At 37.3% G+C, this 23,572-nt stretch overlaps 1 protein-coding gene across 2 annotated transcripts in view; it reads left to right on the top strand.

The window, feature by feature from the left end:
* LIN7A (lin-7 homolog A, crumbs cell polarity complex component) overlaps positions 1 to 23,572 on the top strand; it is a 49,240-nt gene that overhangs the window by 5,656 nt on the left and 20,012 nt on the right. For both annotated transcript variants that reach the window (XM_027679786.1, XM_027679787.1), the window contains exon 2: positions 14,195 to 14,313. In XM_027679786.1, the coding sequence (XP_027535587.1) occupies positions 14,195 to 14,313 (119 nt within the window). The remainder of the gene's footprint in view (positions 1 to 14,194; positions 14,314 to 23,572) is intronic.

Genomic DNA, 23,572 nt, shown 5'->3' with positions numbered 1-23,572 from the left:
ATATGCCAACTGAGGATGTATAAATAACCAAATTAATTCTACCAAGTAAAAGATAGAAAAAGGACTGTTGTTTGTAGGGACAGGACGAAAGTGACAATTCTAGTCACAGACTGAAATGCTTGGGTTTTTTACATCAGTGTATCAACATTTATTTGATTTTAAAATGCATTTTTATTAAAGGATGGAATAAGTTAAGCAGATGGAGACAGTGGTTTGTGGGTGATGACTTGGACACTTTATGAGGATGTGTGTGGTTGAAGTTTTGGTTAGTTAAATGTAGTTCAGCTGTGCCACCCGGAACTCTGGAGCTGGAGTAGGAGCAAGTACCTGTCTACGTGTCATCTCTGATGTTCATGAGTGGAGTAAAAATACATGGTTTTAAAAGCTAAATGCACGTGTCCAGCTTAAATGTCTCTGGCAGTATGGTCCTCACCTGAAGAGGTGCTGGGGTACATGGCAGCATGGGAGCTCTGTGCCAGGTGAGATGTGCCTGAGGCGGCTGGGCACCCACAGGATCACATCCCTTTGGTTGGGCTCCCCCTTATAGGTAGGGCTCTGTCTTTCAGCCCAGAGTGATGCCCAGTGACAATGAGATTGAGAGAGACCTGCACCTGTATGCAGACACACGGAAGCATCTTTTACAAAACTCATGGCAGCTTTTAACATTGTCACCTTTGTGGAGTGTCGAGGGGGAATACCTTAAATTTCCAGTCAACTTTCCCTCAGAAACGTGTAACTGATAAGAAGACAGAATTGGAGAAGCGGGATGTGTGGTCAGGACAGGTTTGTGAGACACCTTTGAAAGAGTAATGAGGCTTGTGACCAACCGATGGCTATGCAGGGACCTTGAGTTCCTCCTGCTCTGTCAGGATGAAAATGTTCTTTAGACATGATAGCAGCGAATTAATCATTTTAGTCTATCTGAATTTATCTTGCATAGAGCAAAATGGTAAGCTGAACTTGCCTGTCTGTGTCCTGCTTCTAACATCTCTAAGGGAACCTGCTCCTGCAGCTGAGTGAAGGGGATAGAGGCTATGACAGGCCCCTGCACAGGTTCAGGATTCACCATTTGCAACAAGTTAGTGATTAGAAAGCACTAGGGATCATATTTTTGTATGTTGTAAATGTATATTCTGTATTTGCATATAATATTGAAAAAGAAGAATTTGTTTTCTAAATAACATCCCTGTGCCAGATCCTACAAACTTTAGTTTCATACAGATGTCTGAGAGACATTTGTGTAACTATAGAAAAAAAAATTCATCTCTAGGTGCAAGTGTAAATAAACAATTTTCTTAATTCTGTCCTATTGCTTGAGTTGGACTTCTCTGATGTTACCAGAAAGAAAGCTTTTTAAAAGTTGTGACAAGCTAAGTCATCAGCTTTATGCAGAGGATAATTTGTCCTTTGAGTTCACTGTTTCAGGACACATATGTGCCCGTCTCTCCTTAACATAGATGACCCTCATGCAAGTGCAAAAAATATAAGTACGAGTTTTTGTCTGACCTGTGTTATTAAATACAAAATACTGTTCCTGTAAGTACTGCAATAGAATTTGACATATGAATTAGGTAAAGCTATTAATTTCAATTGCTCATTAGAAGCACAAATAATAAGAAGTTAAGGATTTAAGGGAAACCAAATTAAGGCAGATAGTGTTTTGAGAAGCACATAACTGTAAATTTGTGAGTCTGCCTTCTATCACATTGATATGGTTTGAAGCTGGCTCCCTGCCAAGTCTCCAAACCTTACCACTAGAAGTCCCCCCCCCCAACAAAAAAAAAACCTCAGGGAGAAGAGGGAGAAAAAACTAAGAAAAACCCGAAAATGAGAGAGAGGACAACCAAACTGATATATATAAATATATTTACACTTATATACAATTTCACAAGGGAAAGGGAAAGGGGAAGGGGAAAAGGAACAAAACTAAAATAAAATATATATATATATATATATATATATATATATATATATATCCCAATCAGTAGCCCGAGATCTAGTAACTAAAGAACAAAAGAGTTAGCAAAGAAGATATCTCACTACTCTCCTGGGACAACCGAGAGTCGCTCCGGAACGATCGCCGGCAACCTCTGTCTCCCAAGGTCGGCAAGGCCTAACCAGGCCTCGCTCCCCAACACGGCAGACTCAACAGCAGGGAACCTGCACCTCCAAGCCGCCGGAAGGAAAGAGAGCGAAGGCCTCTCCTCCTCTCTTCTTATAGTCTGGCTTACGTAAAAATGGTAGGGAATACTGGGTAAATCTGGACCCTTCCTTGGTTACAAACTGGTCACCAAGGAAGGCCTAGCCCAAACCACCACACACATGCAGTTAATTTGTTTCACATGATGCATTTTTGCAAAAGTACTATTTACTAATGTGCTATGAACTGTACATGTATGTATAAATCCAGGCATTTTCAAAGTTAATCTCAGTCAGCTTAACCTTATTTTGAGATATTTGCTGGAGAGTCAGCCTCTGAATGAGAAACATTCAATTGTTAATTCTCTATTCAGATGAGAAAATTTGATTAATAAATACACATTTACATATAATAACAATGTTTTCCTAAGTGTATAAACCACAAGCTTGGGTCTTAGATATGTTAAATACAGAGGGAGATGTATGTACATATTTGAGAACTTGTTTTACCAGGATCCAAAACAGAGAGGTTAAATAAATGTCAGATTTCTCAAATGCAACTCAGCTAAGCTGCCAGGAAATGCACACAGCTTCTCATAATATGTTGTTACCCTACCACTACTTTACTAATAATTGTAAGAAAAAAAGAGATGAAAAAATCTTGATTAGAAAACTATATCTCAAGAAGAGATCAGAGAACGATTCTTTATTGTTTAAAAGATGGAACAATGAAGTATCCATGAATACATAGAGCATCAAAGCATTGATTTTGTTTCTTCACAAACAAGGATAATTGTATAAGGAAGAGTATTGCCAAAGAGGCTCTTACTGTATTTCTCCTGAACAACAGTTTTATTTTTACTGGTTCTTTTCGATAAAAGCTCATGTTTAATCACTAATCCTTCACATCCTCTTTAATTTTCTATTTCAGACATGTTTTCTGAAAAAGTGAATCTCCTGGACCTTAAGGTATCAATTCCCCTGCAATCAGTTAAGCATTGGGGAAGAATGTACTTGAAACAGATTAGGTGGATAATTATGGCCATCAGCAGCAGTCTAAGCCCTCAGAAATTTATATATCATCATCTCTCCTTTTCAATAGATTTGGCAGCAGTGTTTTTGTGAATCAGTACTTACTGAATCAACACAGGAGCAAAAGAATAATATAGCTGTACTTTGTTATACAGAGACAGGCCACAGAAACTTGAAGAGGGCATGATGGCTTTAAAATCTATGAAGCAGCCTCTGGAAAAAGAGGTAGTTGTATGTCTGATCCCCTCTGTAGCCTGATAGTCTTGTAACTTGATAGTGATAGCTATGAGTCACTACTAATTTATGCAGTACCTTTTGCATCCTAATGGTACAACCCTGTCAAAGTGTGTGCCACTCATATCTTAGGTAGACACCTTGAAAAAATCAAGCTGCAACCTGAGAAGAGTTCCAATACTCCTGTTCCAATTCTTGGGATCATTCAACATGTAGGACACCAAGCAACAGAACTGCAAAGGTGATAGTGAGCTCTCTGTTTCTCACAGGGGTTTTCTGTTTCAAGGTTTTGTTCGTAACTTGCTGCAGCAATTCAATAGTCACAGTTTTCTTCAAAGATCACACTTGTTTCAAATTTGAAAGCTAACAGTGGTCAGTTGTTGAAATCTGCCAACAGTGTATCTGTACTGCCTTGTTTTGTGGGCATTTATTGACAAAGAATTTTATTTATTTTACTTTCTTCTAGTTGTTGTAGCTTTTCAGCTACACACTTCCAAAGAACAAGTTTTTTTCCTTTCCTGAGAAGTGACTAGTATGTAGCCAGGTACCAGAGGGATTCAGTCTGCAAAAAGCAATATCCTTAAATCCACTAAAATTTAAGAGAGAATATTAACTCTCTTCTCATTACCTGAACCTACAGGTAAAGTGTTAACTATGTGTACGTAATGACTATGTTGCATTCATTGTTTTGCACAAATGACATCTTTTCACTGTTGTCTCATCAGACTCTCAAGCCAGCTAGAAAAACAGAAGATAAAATTGTGATCTGAGACTTCAAGTGACAGTTTGTATTGTCACTATGTATGCTCGCCAGTTGCCCACAGCCATGTTTCTCATCTTTCTGGTAATAACATAAAAAGATTTAAGACTAAGATTAGCTGGAGAGATAATAACTGAGGGGAGGCAGCAGGAGAGTCTAGTAATGACATGCAAACAGAGAAAAAATGAGAGTTACTGCTTTGGCTTGAACACAGTGCCTGTTGTGAAGGAGAATTAGCATCCCTAAGTTAACCCTACCTCCTTTTGCGAGACACCTATTGGGGCCTTTTTTCCCCCCCTCTTCCTGTCTTCTTCCCTGCCAACAAAAATCTCTGTGATGCAGACTAAAAACACACACTGGAAGTAGCAGTGTGGAAGGGCATGAGGTTGCCCATATGGCCAATAGTTTTGTTTTGTGATGCTTACATAGGGTGTATAAATACTTGCTTTTGCTTAGGCAAGGGAGCAAGAGAATGGATTTTAGCTAAGAGAAAAGCATGTTATTTTTTATTCTGTTTTTCTTTGTTGAGGCAACATCATTACTGGTAATTAATTCTGTTTTCTGCCTCTAGCTTAGTCAAATTTTCAATTCCTTCACTGATTTTGATTTTTTTCTCTATATACTTGTGGTTTAAAACACCAAAGTAAGTATTCTGTCTAAGTAGAACCTTTGAGTTATATTAGTATATCAGCCCTTTCTTTTTCTTTTAATCTGGGATCAGAACCTCTAAAGTATTTACATTTCCAGTTCCAGCCAAGAGTCCAGAGTGCTTTTGTCTAGTGTTTAAAGGAGCTTCACTCCAGCATGGTGAATGGTGTCAGCTGAGGAAGCCAGGTGTTTTCATCATACTGAATTTCTCAGGGAATTATAGCTTTGCTTCAAAGGATTTTCTTCTTGTTATTTCATAGTTTCAAGAAGTCAGACAGAACACCATTTTACATGTCCTGTGTAGGCAGATAACTGCTTTAAACACATGCAATCTCTACTTTTTAAAAGAATGCTTTCAGAAAGACTGAAAATTTAAATAACACAAAGTCTGAAACTACAAAATACCCTACTTCCTTCAGGAAGCAAGGGTTAATTAATATATACTTACATATTCCTTCTATAAATAACACTTATTTGAACACAAGCTAAACTTTAAAAAACCTGTGGTCTTTTGGTAACATATCTGTAGCCACCTGTACCTGGTCAAAAAGAAAGGATCAAAATCATGTCTCATCTGTTCTATTCAGCGGTGAATAGCTAACTATAAATCATAGTTATAATCACAAAGAGCAGGTATGATTAGGCAATATAAAGTCAAAACTACACAGAAAGGAAAGGAAAAAAAAGGAATTTTACTTTCCCTTCCCTTTTCTCTAGAGGTAATTCAGGTGAAAAATCATGACATTCTGTTTTAAGTACTGTGTGAGAAAACACCATAGTTTTCAATGCTTTTCTATTTCCATTTTCAGCTTTATGTTTTGATCTTTTCGCTTTAAGGATCATTTCATATCTTGTTTTCACACCGATGCTATGTTCAATGCCTTCTATACAAAGCAGTGGGTACTGTCAAATTTAAAGGGCTGGTGTAGCTGTAGTTTCATCTTTCTCACAGATGGCAAAATCTTCTAGTAAAAATTTCAAACTCATATTTATGCACCTTCTCATCCTGATTGCTTTAGAAATTGCAATGAAACTAATAATTTTGAAGAACAAAAGTCATACCAGTGTTTAAAAATTATTAGGTTTTAAGGTTAATTTTAAATGCTTGTCTTTGAAAATTCTAATTGCATTATTGCTCTTCAATAATGGCTTGAATTAAGCCAGTGAAACTCATCTTATTGAATCAATCCTGAATTACCCATTAATTCAGTCTTTACTGTTTTGTGATTTATTGTTATTTTTCTAAAAATCAGCTCCGAAAATATGTCAGTACCAAACTACTTTCTCTAAGTATCTGTTGAACTCATAATAGTTTTAGGTACTCTGTAGATCAATCTCACACATGCACAAGCAAACAAAATCTGAAATTGCTGACAAAGATGTTCCTTTGATTTACATCAGTCATATGAAGGCTCAAGGAAAAAATTGGACTAGCTTTATCTATGTACAGTAATGAATATGCTAAGAAAATTGACCCAAGTAAAGCAAATATAGTTCTCCCAGTTGGCCTTCATGGTAGGTTGAGGCTATGAAAATCCCTAGCTGAGGGTAAGAACAGAAATCACTTGTTAAAACTTAGTAGAATAAGAAGGGGGTTGAGATTACTTAAGACATTGTAGGCATTGTGAGGTTCAGAGAACACAGGAGCATATTTTTTCATTTAAGGGAACCTTTTGAATGTTGAATGAGCTAAGGAGAGTATTCGGGAGCAGTATGCTTGAAATGTCAGTATTTCAGTGTATGAAGAGGGCACTGAGGTGCATTGGTGGTGTTGAGGATGCTGGATGGAGGGATCTCAACACAGTTTGCTGTCTATATTTGGATCACAGGTAGCACTGCTTTCTCTGCAAATAAACTGTGTCATTTCTATAAGTTCTTTTGCAAAATGTCTCAGACCATTGCTATCATGTTCAAGTGTGGCTGCCAAAGCTGCTGGGAAGACTCATGGTATATAACACTGCCTTGGGGCGTGCAACAGTTGGACCATAGGCTCTGTGTCTGAGAAATGGAGTGAAGCAGAGAACTCGAATGCCTGTGATGTGCTTGAGAAGTTAGAGCCAGCTCAAACATATCGAAACATGTAGACCAAAACGAGGTCCCAGAAAATGAGCCAAAGAAAATGAGCCTGTCCCAGGCATTGGGGAATGTATGCAGAAACCCACGGGGATATGCCATTAATGGCATTTAGGGAAGTCATCTCACATCAGGCAAAATGAGAGAGACATACACTCAATTATCTCTCATGATTTCTTGATTTTTCTCATACATCAAGAAAAAAAGAAATACATAAAATCATTAGTTAAGGCATTTTAAAAAGCTTTAACTCAAAATCGCATTGACCTCCCTTGTAATGACACTGTTCTTGTCAAATGTAACTCTTCTGAGGTATGATGTCTCCTGGACCACACGGAGATGAATTTGCATGACTCATTCACAGTATATCTGGACAGTAAGAGTGGGCTTCATCATACTGTAGATGTCTGATATGCAGGATGCAGGCATTTACGTCTGAGGTAATTATGTAGTCTCCCTTTATGGTCAACAAAGGGACCAGGCGCTCCCAGAGTATGATTCATTTCATTTAAAATAGGTCAGATGAATCAAAGCCTCCAAATGTCTGTTTTTCCGTGTTAACTGTAACAGCAGTGTAGGGTGAGTTGCTAAGCTGCTGATGTCTACATCAGAAGTGTGGCAGCTTGAAACCCTCACCACAAGATAAATCATGAGAGCTCTGTATGGTTGTTCTTTGTTATACTTGTTTGTGTATTTGTTGTTATGTTTAACCACAGGAGTGTAAAGTGACAGTGCATTAAATCTGTAAATGCTACCCATATCAACTAAACTAGAGTATGAAAGCAGTGGTAGTATTATTCTTGCTATAAATAATTTGAATAGACCTCGCAGATGCATACTATAAAGTGTTGAATAACATTGCTGTTTTTTAACAGCTTGGCTCCTTGCTCCCTGCACATCAAGTGTGATTTACCATGGTGAAGCACACCTTTATGCTTACTGATTAGCATGAAATTTTGGGCAAGATAATTATATCAATTTAAATGGGAAAAAAGGCTGCTCTTTCCCTCAATGTTTCTGAACTCTTCAGATTAGATTAAATAAATATATTAAATTAATGGAATGGCTTCTGAATTTCAAGAGAACACTGTGCTGATAGTAAGGAATCAAAGAGATGAATGGAAGCATATTGGACTATCTGGTATTTGACACCAGAGTAAGACTTGCCATGTTGTACAAAGCAGTGGCTGACAGCAGAGCTCTAGTAATACAGAACATTTTCCAGAGATATACACTGAAATATTTCCGAAGCTGGTGCTTTAACCATGAAGCCATATAAATAGTTTGATACAATGTAGTAGGGCTGCTGGCTATGAATTATGAATGAGCTTTGCTAATCACCAAAGAATTTTGGTTTCTCAACCATTGATTACCTACTGTCATTTGATAATGTTTGGAGACGATTGCTAAATATAATAAAGCATCCTGTGTAGGCTTGGGGAATTATGATAAAAAGTTGACAAAATAACATTAAGAATTCTGGAATGTATTCTCATGAGTTTAAAGGAATAACTAAACCTCAATGCAAGTATTGGAAGAATGAAAACCTACTGATAATTATAAGGACCTGTTATGTCATACAGATTCTTCACCTTCAGCCTGATTAAAGGTCTTCAAGCACAACGGAACAGAGCTTGAAAACTTCCAGGAATATTATTCTGTAATGCCATGGTGCCATGGCGAAGCTAGCGAATATTTTAGAGACTTACTGAGTGTCCTTGCTGTCAATCTGTAGTGATGTATTACTCTTTGAGGTATCAAAGGGTGGTGTTTATGCATCACATTTACTTTTCTTAGTAACTAGCATAGTAATGCAGTAAAAGTCTCCAGAATTAACAGGAATGAGGCATAGAAAGACCCTCAGAAGATGAGAAACCTCTTCTCTGACATCTTGATAGTAAACTAGTGGTCACTCTATTTTGGCTTTGGGAACAACCCAACAACTTAATTCTAGAGTACTTACCAGAGTAAAGAAACACTGTGTTTCTGAGTGATTACTATTTGAACCCAAACTGATATTGCACGGCTTTGTAGCTTACTTTTTAACTATCTAATAGTCTCTTAAGTCAGAGGATAATATATTTATTTTAAGGACTGCAGACCAATTCACTCATAGACTAGCACAAGAAGGGAAGGTTAGACACTTACCTTGGTATACATAGAATAGTTTTCACATTTTGCAGTATAAATCATGCACGTACATTCTTTTTCAAGAGTCACTCTGGTATTAAATGGGACACATTTAGCATGCTAAAATCATTTGCTACATTTTTCCTAATAGCTTTCAACCTGACTAAACTGAAACAAACATAAACCCTGCACAAAATCTACCAGAGTGAAACCACAGGCTGAACAATTTTCAGAGAATGCTGGAGGCTGGTCTAGGCAATTTTAATGGTAAGAGCACCAATTTCAGACCAGCCAGGATTCATTCTGTGGATTCGTAATTTGCTGTCGAGTTGTAAAAGCTGTATTGGAAAAAGCATTTGCTTTTTAAAACATCTAGCAAATAAAACATCAGTCTGCAGTGTTCGTTGCTAGCTATTTGAACAAGAGCCACCAAGTGAAAACAATATGTAACAGAACAAAGTGATAGCTAAGCCAGTAGACCTTTTTTTTAAAAAAACTACCCTGTGCTATATATCTATGTATACACGATGTATACAGTGTTCTACTTGTACTGCAGTATGTTTTCTTGCTACTTCTATGTCCTAGTGATTCTTCTCAGGGTTTGTATAGTGATCTTCTGCTTGTGTCCTGCTAGCAGTGCAAATGAAGCATCATTCAAGTGAAAATACAGAAAGAACACTTGAAATGAAGATTTTTTTCTGACAGTCATGCTTTTCTTCTGATGAGTGCACTTGATAAAATATGTTCCACCTACCCGCAGCCTCTTGCCTTCTCTGTGTTCCACTGATAACATGACCCACTACACTGAAACAGTATTATTTCCTGAAAGGCTGTAGGCAGGCATGATGATGAGAAGAAAAAAGAGAAATGAATGTTAAACAGAATAAGAGAGAGAGGAATTGTGCATATCTATGAGGAAATCAGAAAAAAAAAAGATAATTAAAAAAGGTGGAGTGCGAGTTGGCTATGATAAGGGGGGAAATAAGTGCATATTCCTTTTAAAAAGTATGCATCATAGAATACAGAGGAATAGTTCTACCCACATCATCAGTCAATTCCTATCAATTTGTGGGATATGAATGGGGGAAATGAAGATAAATTTCAATTACATTAGCACGAGTTTCATTTTAGTATAATGGAGTTCATATTTTGGAAAATGTTTGAGAGTAGGCAAAACAATTGTTTTCAAAAGTCGAGTTAAATATCTTTGCTTAAAGAAAGGACAAAAGAAATACACAGAAATAAAAAGCAAGGGTATTTCCTTTGTGTAGAACTTAACTAATTTTAACATAATTCCAGGGATTTTTTTAACATATATCTATGTTAAAACACACTCTTGTCAGCAATTTGCCCTTTCCACAAGTATGTAAGAAAATGGTATCTAAGCAAAAATCCTTGGTGGTAACATCTGCAAGCAAAGCTAGTTAGATTTATAATCAGAGGACGATTTCAGACAGGAAAATTATCCTAGCAGTATATATCAAACATATGACAATTCTAATTGACTTCAACAGGGGCGGATTCCCTGCTATGTGCTTGGTAATAATGTAACTTGGAAGTCTTCCTCATTGCCAGTCATATCGCTTCTTTGAGCAAACACTCTAGTTTTAGCTGGAGCTCAACTTGAGAGAACCATCAGCAAAAAGCCTATGCATCACTTAAGTTCTTGTGCACTGATAAATTTCACTTTTTAACCCGTCCAAAAGCAATTGTTCATTCAAGTCTCTCCTTCAAAGTTATTAATGGAAGGAAATACAGCTTATTTCATGAGGTCCTATTTTATACACTCATGTTAATACATTTTTAGTCTGCTCAAAGTTGTTTTATGCCAACTGTTGTATTTTGTTTATGACAAAGTATCAGCTGATAACAAACATCTTTGGCCCTGAACACATGCCTCATTTTCTTTCTGCAATTTGTATATTATTCTACAATATCTCTACTGTGAGCAATATCCCATAGGCCAAACTGAGCAAGTTATGGGCCTAATGGTGATAAGAGAAAGAAGACTGTTTATTGTAAGCAGATACGATAGGTGAATAAAAAGCAGAGTGTTGGCCATCAGCATTCATGTATTTTAGCATGGTGGATCAATTTATAAGTGTGAAATCAGAATGCTCTTGGGATATTCTGCTTTTTTTTTACCTCCAATCACTTCTTAGTCAGAAAGTTAAGTAATCTAGTATTGGCTAATGACAACTCAGTGCCCAGTTTTGCCTATGAGATTACATACTAAGCACCCATGCCAGACTTTTCAACCGGAATATGAATTTATAATTTGTATTGTAACGCTCATCACTTTAGAAGTGATTAATTATCATCCAGAGTCTGGCCCACATCCTAGGGAAATACTTAGACCTGTAGTTAACTGTTATAGATTGATTAATGAACATAAATCATTTTATGTTTCACTCTAATCAGTACAAATTTTTCATTGAATACAGTTTAGTTCAGGACCATAGCAAATTTGGGGTGATTCACAGAATTTTCAGGTGTGGTGTTGAAACTTAAAAAAACCTGCAAAATAGCAACCAATCTGACATCTCTGGTACTATCTTTGACAAGTATAGCTGGTGAGAGGCAAAGACAGTTCAAAATTTACCTGAACTAGCACTGGATAAGACCCCAGATTTGTCACCCCAGACCCCAGATTTATCATCGTGTATCCCATAAATTACGGAGACCTTATCTGATCTATTATGGTGGGATGTTGAAGGTCTTTCAGAATAAATCATCCAATTGCTTTGTGCTGTCTAACATACCAATTTACACCAACTGGTACTAATAACTGCGGAGTGTGAGTTTAGTATTTAACTAAATGAAAGTCTTGTGTGGCAGATACAGAAAAGAAAAATTCCGAGGCAAATGATTCAATAGCTTTGTTAAAAAATCCCTCAACCTTATTATTACTGAGAACATAAAAAATCGTGTTAGGTTTTCATAGTAGGTTTCCAACCTTAACAATTCTGTGATTCTGTGATATTTCATTTAATGTTTTACCATTCTTTTTCAATCCACTGAAATGGTTCTTGCTGAAAAGTGTACTTACCTCTTCTTAAATCTCAAAACCACCCTCTTTGATGTGTTATCTCCCATCAGTCATATTCTTCTCTCTAGAATCTAGTTTTTTCTTGATTTCCATGGCCTTATTATTTCCTAGATCTCCTTTTAGCTTTCTCATCATCACTTCAGTAAGTGCTTTAGAGGGGTTGTTATTAATATACCTGTGATCTAGTAGCATGGACTGGATGCCCAATAGCAGTTGAAGCACTACTTGGACCAAAAGCTCAGATGCAGTCTTTTAACACAAGATTAGGGTTAGTTTCATCTGAAAGTTCAAGAACTCCAAGACTGCTCTGCATGCAAGGTACAGCCAGGTAAGTGGAAACATCCTCCTGAAAGAAACAGTATACTTTCTGCCATGCTTCCTCTTATGCTTTGAACTGCATTTGGCAAATGCCTCTAAAAAAGCTTGAGAATTATTTGGATGTTAATCTACTAAGGCAGAATTGACTATGCTGACTAATTGCCTACCTCTTTTAATTAAATTGTAAATTGTTTAAGATGTCATCTTCTCTTTTCCTAACACCAATGCAGCTGGATAATAATTACTTTCTTCTAACTGAAAATAAAGGATTATGATTATGATTCCTATTGCAGCTCATCTACTGTCGTGTCTTTTCTATTTTCAGAAAACTTCTCATGTCTTTGTTGTATCAGACATCTGGTCAGTATAGCCCAGCTACAAGCCAAGGCTTGTAAGAACTGTTTCAATTAGCATAATCTCCCAGTCACAAACAGTATAATCTTTTTCATCGGAAAGGAGAATTATATAAGGTCACTTCTAGACATTGTAGTATTTCTGGAGTTGTGGGGGGAAATATTTCTTTTTTCTTTTTTTTGCACTTCAAGCACAGAATTAAAATGCCTCAAGTACTGTTTTATCATTTAGTACTGTACATTCATTCATCACTGGAACGCAAACCTGTATTTAGTAGAGTGGTGAAGTTGGCCAGTAGTGGCTCTGGTTGCTATGCAAAAGACACTAGAAGATTGGAGAATGACCACACAGTCAAGATAACAGCATTGTCAGGTTCAGCTATACTAGCAAACTTAGAGGAAAAGCTGCAAGGCAGCATTAGTGACAGAGGAGGAAAAATCCCTCTATTTAAGTTCTTGTCATCCTGAAGGCTGATCAGAATGTTTTGCTCAGTTCAGTCCTACGTGTAAGTCAGCGTATCCCTTGCTTGACTAGGCTAGCCTCCATGACTCCAGCCACTATTTCTTGTGCTCCTGTGTCCTCAGCCATAAAGGGTTGTTGGCTGTCTTATGGGTTGGGTTGATTCTTTTTAAAGGTATTTTAGTAATAGCTATGTAAATTAGGAACTAATGTTAAAGGGAAAAATTATGAGTGAGGGTATGGGCACTGCTCAGCTGGATCAGATTCCTGCTAACCACTCAGTAGGGCTACTCACTTAAGCCCTCTGGACTTCTCTTCAGAAACACTTAGATCTTTCCCTTGACAATACACAGGTGCTTAAGGAGAATTCAGGCCACCAAAAATACTATTCCATGTATTTCTATGGGTCATATAGGTTTTGTGTGGTAGATCAAGTCTTTGGAGACCTAGACAAGACCCTTACTCTTCTCTAGCAGACTTCCTATTCTTCCAGAGCAGACTTTACTTGTTTCTGGAAAACTTTATTAGTTGATATTTAGATTTAGATTTATGAGAAGAAAAGATCCAATATTTTTCTTGGGTGTTGTCACCCTGAGGGTGCTTACATAAAGACACAGCTTCATTTTTTCAGACTTCCTGAAAGTAAACCCCATTCTTTTCCTGTGCTATTTTCTCTTATGCAGAAAGTAAGAAATATTTTGTTCTAATATGGATTAGCCGCTTTGAACTGGTAGCTTTGTTGCAAAGAGTGTTTGCTACTAAGACTGAACCTCTCTGGGTCTGTTGTACGTGTACGTGCATGGTTTGTCCATACTTTGGGATTTGAATCTCTCAACAGCAGCATTGTTTCCTAGCAGACTCTGGTATAACAGAAGAGTAATACGGTATATGTTGGTAAAGCTGATTTAAAATCCAAAATGGCCACCAGTGTGCCCTTTTTAGTCTCTTATTAGTCACCGTTTATACTGATCTGTGTTCCTTTTGTTTTCTTCACTCAGATGTTGCAAGAGCAATTGAGTTACTGGAGAAACTGCAAGAATCTGGAGAAGTACCAGTACACAAGCTACAGTCTCTAAAGAAGGTGCTGCAGAGTGAGTTTTGTACAGCTATCAGAGAGGTATGAGTTTGAGATTTTTAGTTATTTCTCAGACTAATATCTCTTTCCTGAAAAGAAAAGCATATTTGCCTTTCTTTCAGTGCTGGAGAATTATGCGTACCTTGTGTAAAGGATGATGGATGTGTCTGTGGCTGCCTGCTACTGTGCAGAATGCTGAAGTTACTGAAAAGCAGACAGAACAGTTGTGTCAGCAAGGCATCAACCCTTAGGCAATTAGCCTTGTTAAGGAGAAGGAGTGATTAATTACTACTTTAGTATTCTGCTTGCACTGTTTCAGGGTCAGTGGTAACCTGTACAGCTGGGATATGGGGACATGCCAAGTCGAGTCAGTGCAAGCTTTATGCCTCTCCCTTGAGCTCAGGTGTGTGATAGGGATGTGCTGATAAAATCAGAATGCAGTGAGAGCCGAAAGTTGCAAGCGTTCAAGTTAACTGAAGCTGACAGGAATCTTGCCTTTAAAGTCAGTGGTCAGATCCTAGTGGGCTTTGCTCCACATATCAGGAATTCTTGTCAGATTGCTAAGAACCGTGATCATTACCCTACCAGCTGTGGTCAGGGCCTTCCTAAGCTCTGCCCAACAGTAGATAAATGATAATTGTTTTCTTCTAGTCAAGCTAGAGAAGATGCACCCAACTTCCTACATGCATACAAGCAATATCTTTAAATTACAAACACTTCTGTTAGAAGTTCCTTAGACAAGAAACCATGATCTGATACAACATTGTGTTGACGTCTCACTTACTAAACCATGTGCTGTTAGCCTGCCAAACAGAAGCAGCTCTCAATACCCTAATGAAGGTAACATCTTGTTAGTAGAAAGTCTGTAAGAACTTCTGTTTTAGTTTATCTGTCTACAGTCTGGAACTAATCCTCCCTGGCTGAAATCAATGGGGAATCTAATGTTCCCTCAATGGTAGCAGAATTGAACTCCTGATAACTAGGCAACAGCAACAAATTGATTGAGTGGACTGCTGAGTGGTTGGAAGGAAGAAAGAGATGAGCAGACATTAGTTTAATAAGCAAAATGGAGCACACTCTTTGTTTTATGGAATATAGTCTCCAGTGTGAGAATCAGAGAGAGGCTTTCACTTAATTAAATTGCAGTTTTCAAGGCTTTTAAAGAGAATAGTGTTCCCTGACAGTAAATAATGCCACTGTGTACCCTCAAAAGCTGATATTCTGACTAGTCCTTTCATTTAACCAATTAAATGCTTCTTTGAGTAACCACAGAGCATTGAAAAGTTGTGTGGTTGTTTGTTTTGGGTTTTTTCTCAGATAGCAGAGCCTGGTACTCCAATTGTTAGAGGCAACTTTTGAATCTTTGCAGTGTCATCAATGAAATCTTAACACATTTATATTAATCTCTGGAAAATAGTCATAGCAGAAGCAAACACAAAGCTTGTTGAAACAGGTACAGAGCCTAAGAATTAGGAAAGTGGCTTAGAAAAATTCACTCTCAGTTCAGTGAACTGAAAGTAGATTTTGACAAAATCATCTCAGTGGCAAGAAAGGCCTTTATAGAGTGTTGCGTAAAAACAACCTGCACGTGACAGACTATCCAATTAGTGTTAGATTCCTACAGGCAAAAAATGGACACTTTAAGGAGCCCGGAGCTAGTTGTTACACAAGAATTGAGTGATGATGAATGAGCAGTTCTACCGACTTAATAAACAAAAACGTGTATTTCTTTTTAAATATTTTATATATATATATATATATATAATGTAACCTGTCTAATATATCACTATCAGAAAACAAAATTTCTACACCCTCCAAAAATAATACCATTCACCACTGTGCAAACCTTTTCTTAGAAAAAAATCTTCAAATATAAAAGACCCAGTAACAAATCTTTTCATTTAGGAAGAGTGGGAAGATTGACACGTTTACATTGCGAGTACTTAAGGTTGTTCAACATGTGGCTTCTCTTTTCAGTTACTTACGTTAAGCCCTTGGCAAATACTTAGGCTATAACTCTTTTTTTCTACCGGTTAAAGAGCTGATGGAAAATTCAGAAAATAATTACTTCTATGTTTAAAAAAAAATAATTAGAAAAGCATGGGATATTTTGGTCATGTTACATTATTAGACATCTCTAAGCACTTCAGCAAGGGCTTGGAGAATATCTGAGCTGTGTCGTGCCATTAATCAGGGATGCCCTTCTTGTATGTCCTTCATGTACATTGGAGTTTATGAAAGCCTGCTTTATTGAACAGCACATTTTTTTCTGAGTGTATTTGAGCTTCAAATAGCTGAGGCTAGACAGAAATTTCTCTGCTAGTGCTCCCTCCCACTGTTTATCTTCTTTTATCCTGAGTGCAAGATGTGAGAGTGTGGTGACTGGATTTTATTTTCTTTATTACCACCTACATAAATTAGACGAGAAAAGTTGTTGACATTACAAGAGAATGCGCGGCAGTCAGTTGGAAGTAATGAGAAAAGTAGGTGTGAAGCAGACCGGGTGTGAGCTGTAGGTAGGTGTAATCAAAATGGGATGAGGAGGCAGGCTTTGTGTTAGCATGCAAATTCTGGAAGAGACTGCTTATTATATATATGCAGAGATTCAGATTTGCAGTGTAGTGTGTTCATTCTATAATGCAAGATCTGAGCCTAACTTCCTTTCATCAGTAAACCTCCTAAAAGAAATTAAGGCTGACTCCTGTACTCCTGTGAATTCCATAATATAGGAGCTTTGGAAAATAAAAATTTTATTTTCCAGTCTATGAAATTATGGAAACTTAGCTGTCCAGTGAGTTTGGTTGTTAAAATATGTCCCAGAGAAACTCAGTATTGGGCTGAGTGTAGGTGAAAAGATCAAAGATAAAACATAACCTGCATTGTATTGACTGAATGTGACTTGTCCCTTCTACAAGTAGGAATTCTTTAACTACGGAAGCTGGAGGTCATTTTAATGACCAATTAGCCTTTACAAGTATGAGCTATGTTATTAGATGATATACATTCCAATCTAATGTGTAGGAATCTGTCTGATGGCTGTAATTAATTGTCTTTATGGGAACCTATTTAGTAAAGCAAACCACCAGTTCAAATCCCCACACTAATATTCCATAGAAATAAATTTTTTTAAAGTGATTGACTGAATGAAATTTAAATAGAAGTACTTAAGCGTTTTTCAAGGGTGCTATGTCAGGAAATGGTGATTAATGCTTCTCACTTAGCTAAATATAAGTACCACCAACTGAAATATTCTGTCTGGCACTAGGCAGGAATACGTATTAGCTGTGAAAAGAATGGAAATAACTGAAGTATGCAGTGGCCTCAGTATTTCCTTTTCACCTGAAGACCTCAAGACCAGAAAACAAGTTAACCAAAGTCTGGTCACACTAAGAGTCAATTTGGAAAAAAAATTTAATTGTGCTTTAAAATTACTTATTTCAAAATCTCCATAGCTACATGAAGATTAATTAGCCTTCTATAACCTTGTCACATGGCAACACATGGAATTTATACCATTAAGTCCTTTACCCTTCCAAGTGTTCTGGCTGTGTATTCAAAGCTGCTGCTGTGTTATAGTCGTCTGATTTCCAGGGGATTATTGGAATAAATGAAGGGCTAGGTGTGAAATTGAATGCACAACTGAGCTACTGAGAAGTTATATTCACATGCAACATAAAACAAGACAACCTGGATTGATAAAGTTAATTTAATTGTTGTAAGTCAGTAAAAGGAAGTTATAAGAACTCTAAGATAAGGCAGATTTCTGGTCTGGCAAGAAACCTTAAAGATAGAGAAGATAGAATAAACAATTTGGCAGAACACAGTGGATAACCAACAAGAAAATGTGACATGCCTTAGCAGCTTACGGGAATTTCATTTACTGCTAACATCTGATAATCAGTGCTCAAGCACTGTAACAATACAGCTTGATAAACACATGCATCTCCTGATGAGCAAAGTTTTCACAGAAACACAGAATATGCTGAGTTGGAAGGGACCCAGGAGGGTCATCAAGTCCAGCTTCTTGCCCTGCACAGAACCATCCCCAAGAGTCACACCATGTGCCTGAGAGTATCATCCAAATGTTTGTTGAACTCTATCAGGCTTGGTGCTGTGACCACTTCCCTGGGAAGCCTGTTCCAGTGCCCATCCACCCTCTGGGTGAAGAACCTTTTCCTAATATCCAACCTAAACCTCCACTGACACAACTTCAGGCCATTCCCTCGGGTCTTGTCACTGGTCACCACAGAGAACAGATCAGTGCCTGCCCCTCCTCTTCCTCTCATGCAGAAGTTGTAGACTACAATGTTCTTTCATGTTGATGCCCCAGTTTCTCTTTCTGTGTGTTAAATATGTAATAGTCAAGTGTATCTCACTTTCCTCCCAGCCCACCTTTCCTACTCAATTTTCCATTTCAAGATTACATCTGATGTTTTTCTGTGTAGATATTATTTGGAAGAAAATCTGACTAGTAAATACCTATGCTGAAACATCCACCAATACCAAAATTAATCAGATCAAAATGTTTCTGTGAAAATGTGATGTGGCAACCAAACACACAGAAGCAACCATGGTTTTATTCTGTTATCTTATGACTCCCAGCAAAATATCAGGCCATCACAGAGAGCACTTTTGTAGGACTGAGTAGCTAAAAAACGAGGAGCAGTCAATACAAAGTACTCTGATGTTGTGCATTTTATATGAAATTAGTCAGTGGAAAAGCATATTGTCTTTGAAAATAGTTCAGTTCCTACCTCAGTAGTTTAAAACTTTTAAGCTTGCTATAAAATTAGCTTATAGACAGAGTATCCTGGACATTTAAAGACCACTGTTGACTTACAGGAACAAAAATGGCAGGGGGAGAACACTGACCCATTTTTTATGAGGCCTGGATGCTCCCCAGTTACTTTAGAGATATATTTCAGTATGTTGTATAGTATTAAAATCATAGTTTCACTATAACTTATGTAGAATAGTTTAATAAGCCTAGTTAATATATTGGAATGATTTCCTTTGATTAATAATTTTCATTTCCATGCCTTAGCAATCTGAATGCCTGGAATCCCAGTGCTGCTGATATGCAATGTGTTATTATCTGGTCATTTCCTCAAGCCACCCACCTGTGCTTTTCATTATTAACCCTGATATAAGTCTTTGAAAATATTAAGGGATCATAAGAAGACTGCTGGGTGGTGAAAACTGAGTCTGATGGTACTGTACTCATTACTTTTACTGTAATGTACTGAGTGATAGCAGAAGGCTGGCTGGAACCCTTAGATGTTCATTCGCTTCACGTATCCCAGTATTGTGTTGTACTCCATTTTTAAAAGTCTCTACTAAATATAAGAATCTGAGTATTAGCTTGGACTCAGACAAAAATTCTCATTAATTCTTTTCTTAAATTATTAATTTAGGATTTTGACGTAGGAGTTATTTAAAGACCTGCTTTCATTATGTTTGAAGAATCTCAAAATTTGGTTATTCATGTTCCTCCGCCTCCCAAACCTAGCCTCTGAAAGCAGAATTTCGCTGTTTTCTGCCTTATGAATCTTTGTAAAAACAGAGGTTCACCAGGCCAAACTCTCTCGGTTGGCACCAAGGTAAGCCCCAGAGTCCAAATCCTGCCCTGTGTTACGTTTTATTTTCACTGGGAGCTGAATATTTGTTACAGGAAGAGAAATGCAATTCCAGTCAATCTCATCTCCACAGGGTAAGCCCAGTTTTTGAAATTTTTAAATTATAAGATGCAAGCTTGGGAAAAAACTGTATTGAGAAGACTTTCTGCTGTAATTCACAGTACAGAACTGTGATTAAGGCTCAGTCAGAAGCCTGACATCTGAAGTTCCCTACTGTCACTTTTACCCATGCAAACCAATGTGTTGGTCCCGATTGAGCAGAAGTGATATGTCGGACTTACTAATAAGGCAATTAGTAAACAAAATGGCAATAGGACAATGCACAGGAGTAAAGTGAGTGAGGTCTATCAGCTCAGATTTGTGACAAAAGCAGTATGATTATATTAGCACGATGCCTCATTAGACTGGCAGGGAAGCAAAGCTAATCTGATACCTTGTTATAACTTGCTGTGGTATTCCAGATAGCTTGTTTGGAATTACTGCACCATTAATTTAGTAGTAGCACTCATGCAGTAGCAAATATGGAATTTTTCAAATTGACCAGTTTCATTCAGATTTTTGCATGCTTATGCATTGATTGATTTGTAACTTTTCATAAAAATTTGCATTCCTGGATGCTAATTGTAAAGTTTGAGCATTTTGTCCTTTTTTTAGATATTGGAGTGGATTATAATATCAGATGAACCAGTTTAGTTTGCCTGAATTCTGGGGCTGTATAGCATTTGCAAGTATCTTTTACTGTACCTTTCCATCCTTTGTTCATTACCATTGTCCCAGCAATGAAAAGCCACATAAAATAATGATATAAGTTTCCACTAAATGAGTACCTCCATCACTGTTTGGAAAGGGCATTACTTAGCTTCATTAAAATACGATGGTACAACAGAATAGTAATATTTTCATGTTTTACAGGGTTTTGCTTTCTGCCTCCTGGTTGCAAGCAGTGTATCTGTAATGATGAGTTGAGAGAAGGATTTGTAATGTATGTAAATGAGATCATAAAAACCCATCAGATTTCTAAAGATGAGCTGGCTGCTCTTTATCCTGCCAGCATGCTGGACTAGGCATTGAGAAAGTTCGACAGAAAAGCTTAAGTTAGCAGTAAACACAGATTTTTATTTTTTTTTAATTACTGTGTTAAGATATGTGCTATTTTTTCATAGCGTGAATGTAATCAGGAATTACTCAAATTTTGAAAAACAATGAAGTTTCATTTGCCACTTTACAATAAGCGATTGAAGCATTGATCTGTTGCTCGCAAGTCCTGGATGGCATAAATGAGGAGTTTTGGAAATTATAACCTTGTCACTCAGCAGATGGCTTTCATTAATGGCAATTAGATGAATTTACCAAGCTGCCCAAATATTATCTGATAAAAGGCATTATTTAGTCTCTGTGTGATTACAAAGTCCCTACCACTTTCATAACTTCACTGCAGGAGATTGAAAGCAACTGCTGTTGCTACTTTTTTTTTAGCTGCCTAGAGCTAAATACATCGATTTTACATATATAGCACCCCAGAATCTGGATCCAGACCATATCATTGGTCTTTATCAGTGCTTTTTCCCATTGGGTTTGATTAAAGATCAATTTTCAGAGTTGGCTGATGGCTCTATGTCTAATCATATTTGTGCTCTGCTTGCGTAATTGTGCCTTTCACAACAGATAAATAAATATTTTATACTGCAAGAGTCCTACAATGTATAGAATCAAAACAATGACATATCTTGCTCATGTTTCAGTTTATATGGGTAATTATGTTGTACTTAATAAAACTCTGATGAGTGGTGCTCAGGTGATGTTCTTATTTCAGCACACAACTGCAGTTGTGTGTGCTGCAGAAGGTGACTCCAGTGGAACATGTGTGATGAATCTCAGCAAGTCAGCATTGTTTCCTCGCATTATCATTTTAGTTTATTGTTGCAGTATTCTATTTGATTACATAAAACTCTTAGGAATAAATAGAATAACCTTTGCTTCAGTTCATCTCAAGCCTGCTTCTTCCTCTTGAGAGAAATCAGCAGCAAGGTGAACTACCAAGTAATATTTATGCTGACAGGTTGTTGGAAGCTACTGCACCATTGTTTCTGCTTTGATGGAGTCTCAGTATCCCTCTGCTGCCACTTAACTGATGTCACTGATGAGACTCCTGAGAAATGCTGCTCAATCTCCATTTCTTAATTGTGCCATCAGGAAAAAGAAGAAATTGTAAAACTGTTTTTAACCTCCATTTTAGCTACATTTTTGTTGGCATTTAAAAAATCAGCAATTTCCTTCTTTCTCCCTGCCTTCTCAGCTTGATAGGAACACTTGAGATGAGCTTGCATGATGATGTCACGTTTCATCCAGGTGCTCATTTTGGCAAGGTTTTGACAAATCTGTTAAAGTTTAGGATATGGCTGTTGCATACGTCAGCCCCAACAGCATATACAGACTTACTGATAAAGTGGAGGAAATTAGTGTTTATTAATGCTTGGCATATTTTTGAACTCAAAAGTTACTGGCAGTGAGGTCTAAGAGGGAATTTTAAATTACAAGCTGTGAATTCCAAGTGGTCTTATGGGAATTAACTAATCACACGTGTTGGTATTTCTTTTTATCCCAGTATATTGCAGTAGAAGCAGTGAAAGAGACTTTTAGGATAGTATTTTGCAAAGATTTAGTGATTGCAAAGCATACAATTTCTGAAACAACTGTAGCACTATCTTCAAAGACACCAGATTGCAGTTGCCATTGACTTAGAGCAGTGTATAGAACAGTGGGTAAGGGATATGAAATAAACTAAATGAGCCAATTAGATTTTTCTTGTTCCTTATATAAGTAGTTTTTATTTGCAAATAAAAGTCTATTTTTCCTTATTCTTAAAAGGGTGCAAAGCAACTTCCTATTCACTTTACAGCATCAGTGATGATTCCAGATGGAATTGACATTGGAGGGAAGAAGAGGAGGCACACAGAGGTCTTGTGTGTCCTAACAGCAACACCAGGAGTGTTTCAATTGACTCACCCAATATGTGCAGAGGATGTGACAGCATGCATTTTCTGGTACATCTGCTACATTCTTCTGCTTGCGCATAAGGGAGGAAAGAGGTTCTGGCCCCAGCCTGTAACCCCTGTTGGGTTGTTTCTTGGACAGACGCAGGATCATATGGCAAGAACTTGGGGACCAAAACTTGTGGCAGCTGTCAGACACCACCACAGATACTGTCAGAGCAGAGTACATTCCACCCTTTTCCACACAAAAAAAAATGAAAAATGCTATTTTAACTTGAGCCTTCATAAAGTATTACACCCTAAATTAAAATATTATACCTTTGAAGTGATTATAATTAATTTATTTTTAACAATGTTTCAGGCTTGTGCTGTTTTTCTCCTACTGCCTAAGGACAGCTTAATAATGCATCAAGATTCGGCTCATTTTTTTCACTTAGGTAAAACTGACCTAGTTTCCTCCATAATCCCCACTCCCAAAGAAGGAAACTGTTAAATAAAATATCCTCAATAAAAATGTTAAAGCCAACATTTCTTCCACATGGTCTGAATTTAAAACTGTCATCTCCTCAGGTTGTTAAACGAGATTGAATTTCACTTACAGGTTTGAGCTTCTTAATGGGTTAGCATCCCTACTGCATCATGTGGCAACATTCATGCAGTGTTACTTCATGA

The sequence above is a fragment of the Neopelma chrysocephalum genome, unplaced genomic scaffold, assembly GCF_003984885.1.
Source record: "Neopelma chrysocephalum unplaced genomic scaffold, ASM398488v2 Primary Assembly neopelma1_59, whole genome shotgun sequence".
Classification (NCBI taxonomy): Eukaryota; Metazoa; Chordata; class Aves; order Passeriformes; family Pipridae; genus Neopelma; species Neopelma chrysocephalum.
Note: the sequence above shows the minus strand (reverse complement) of the source record. Positions and strands in the feature narration are given on the sequence as shown.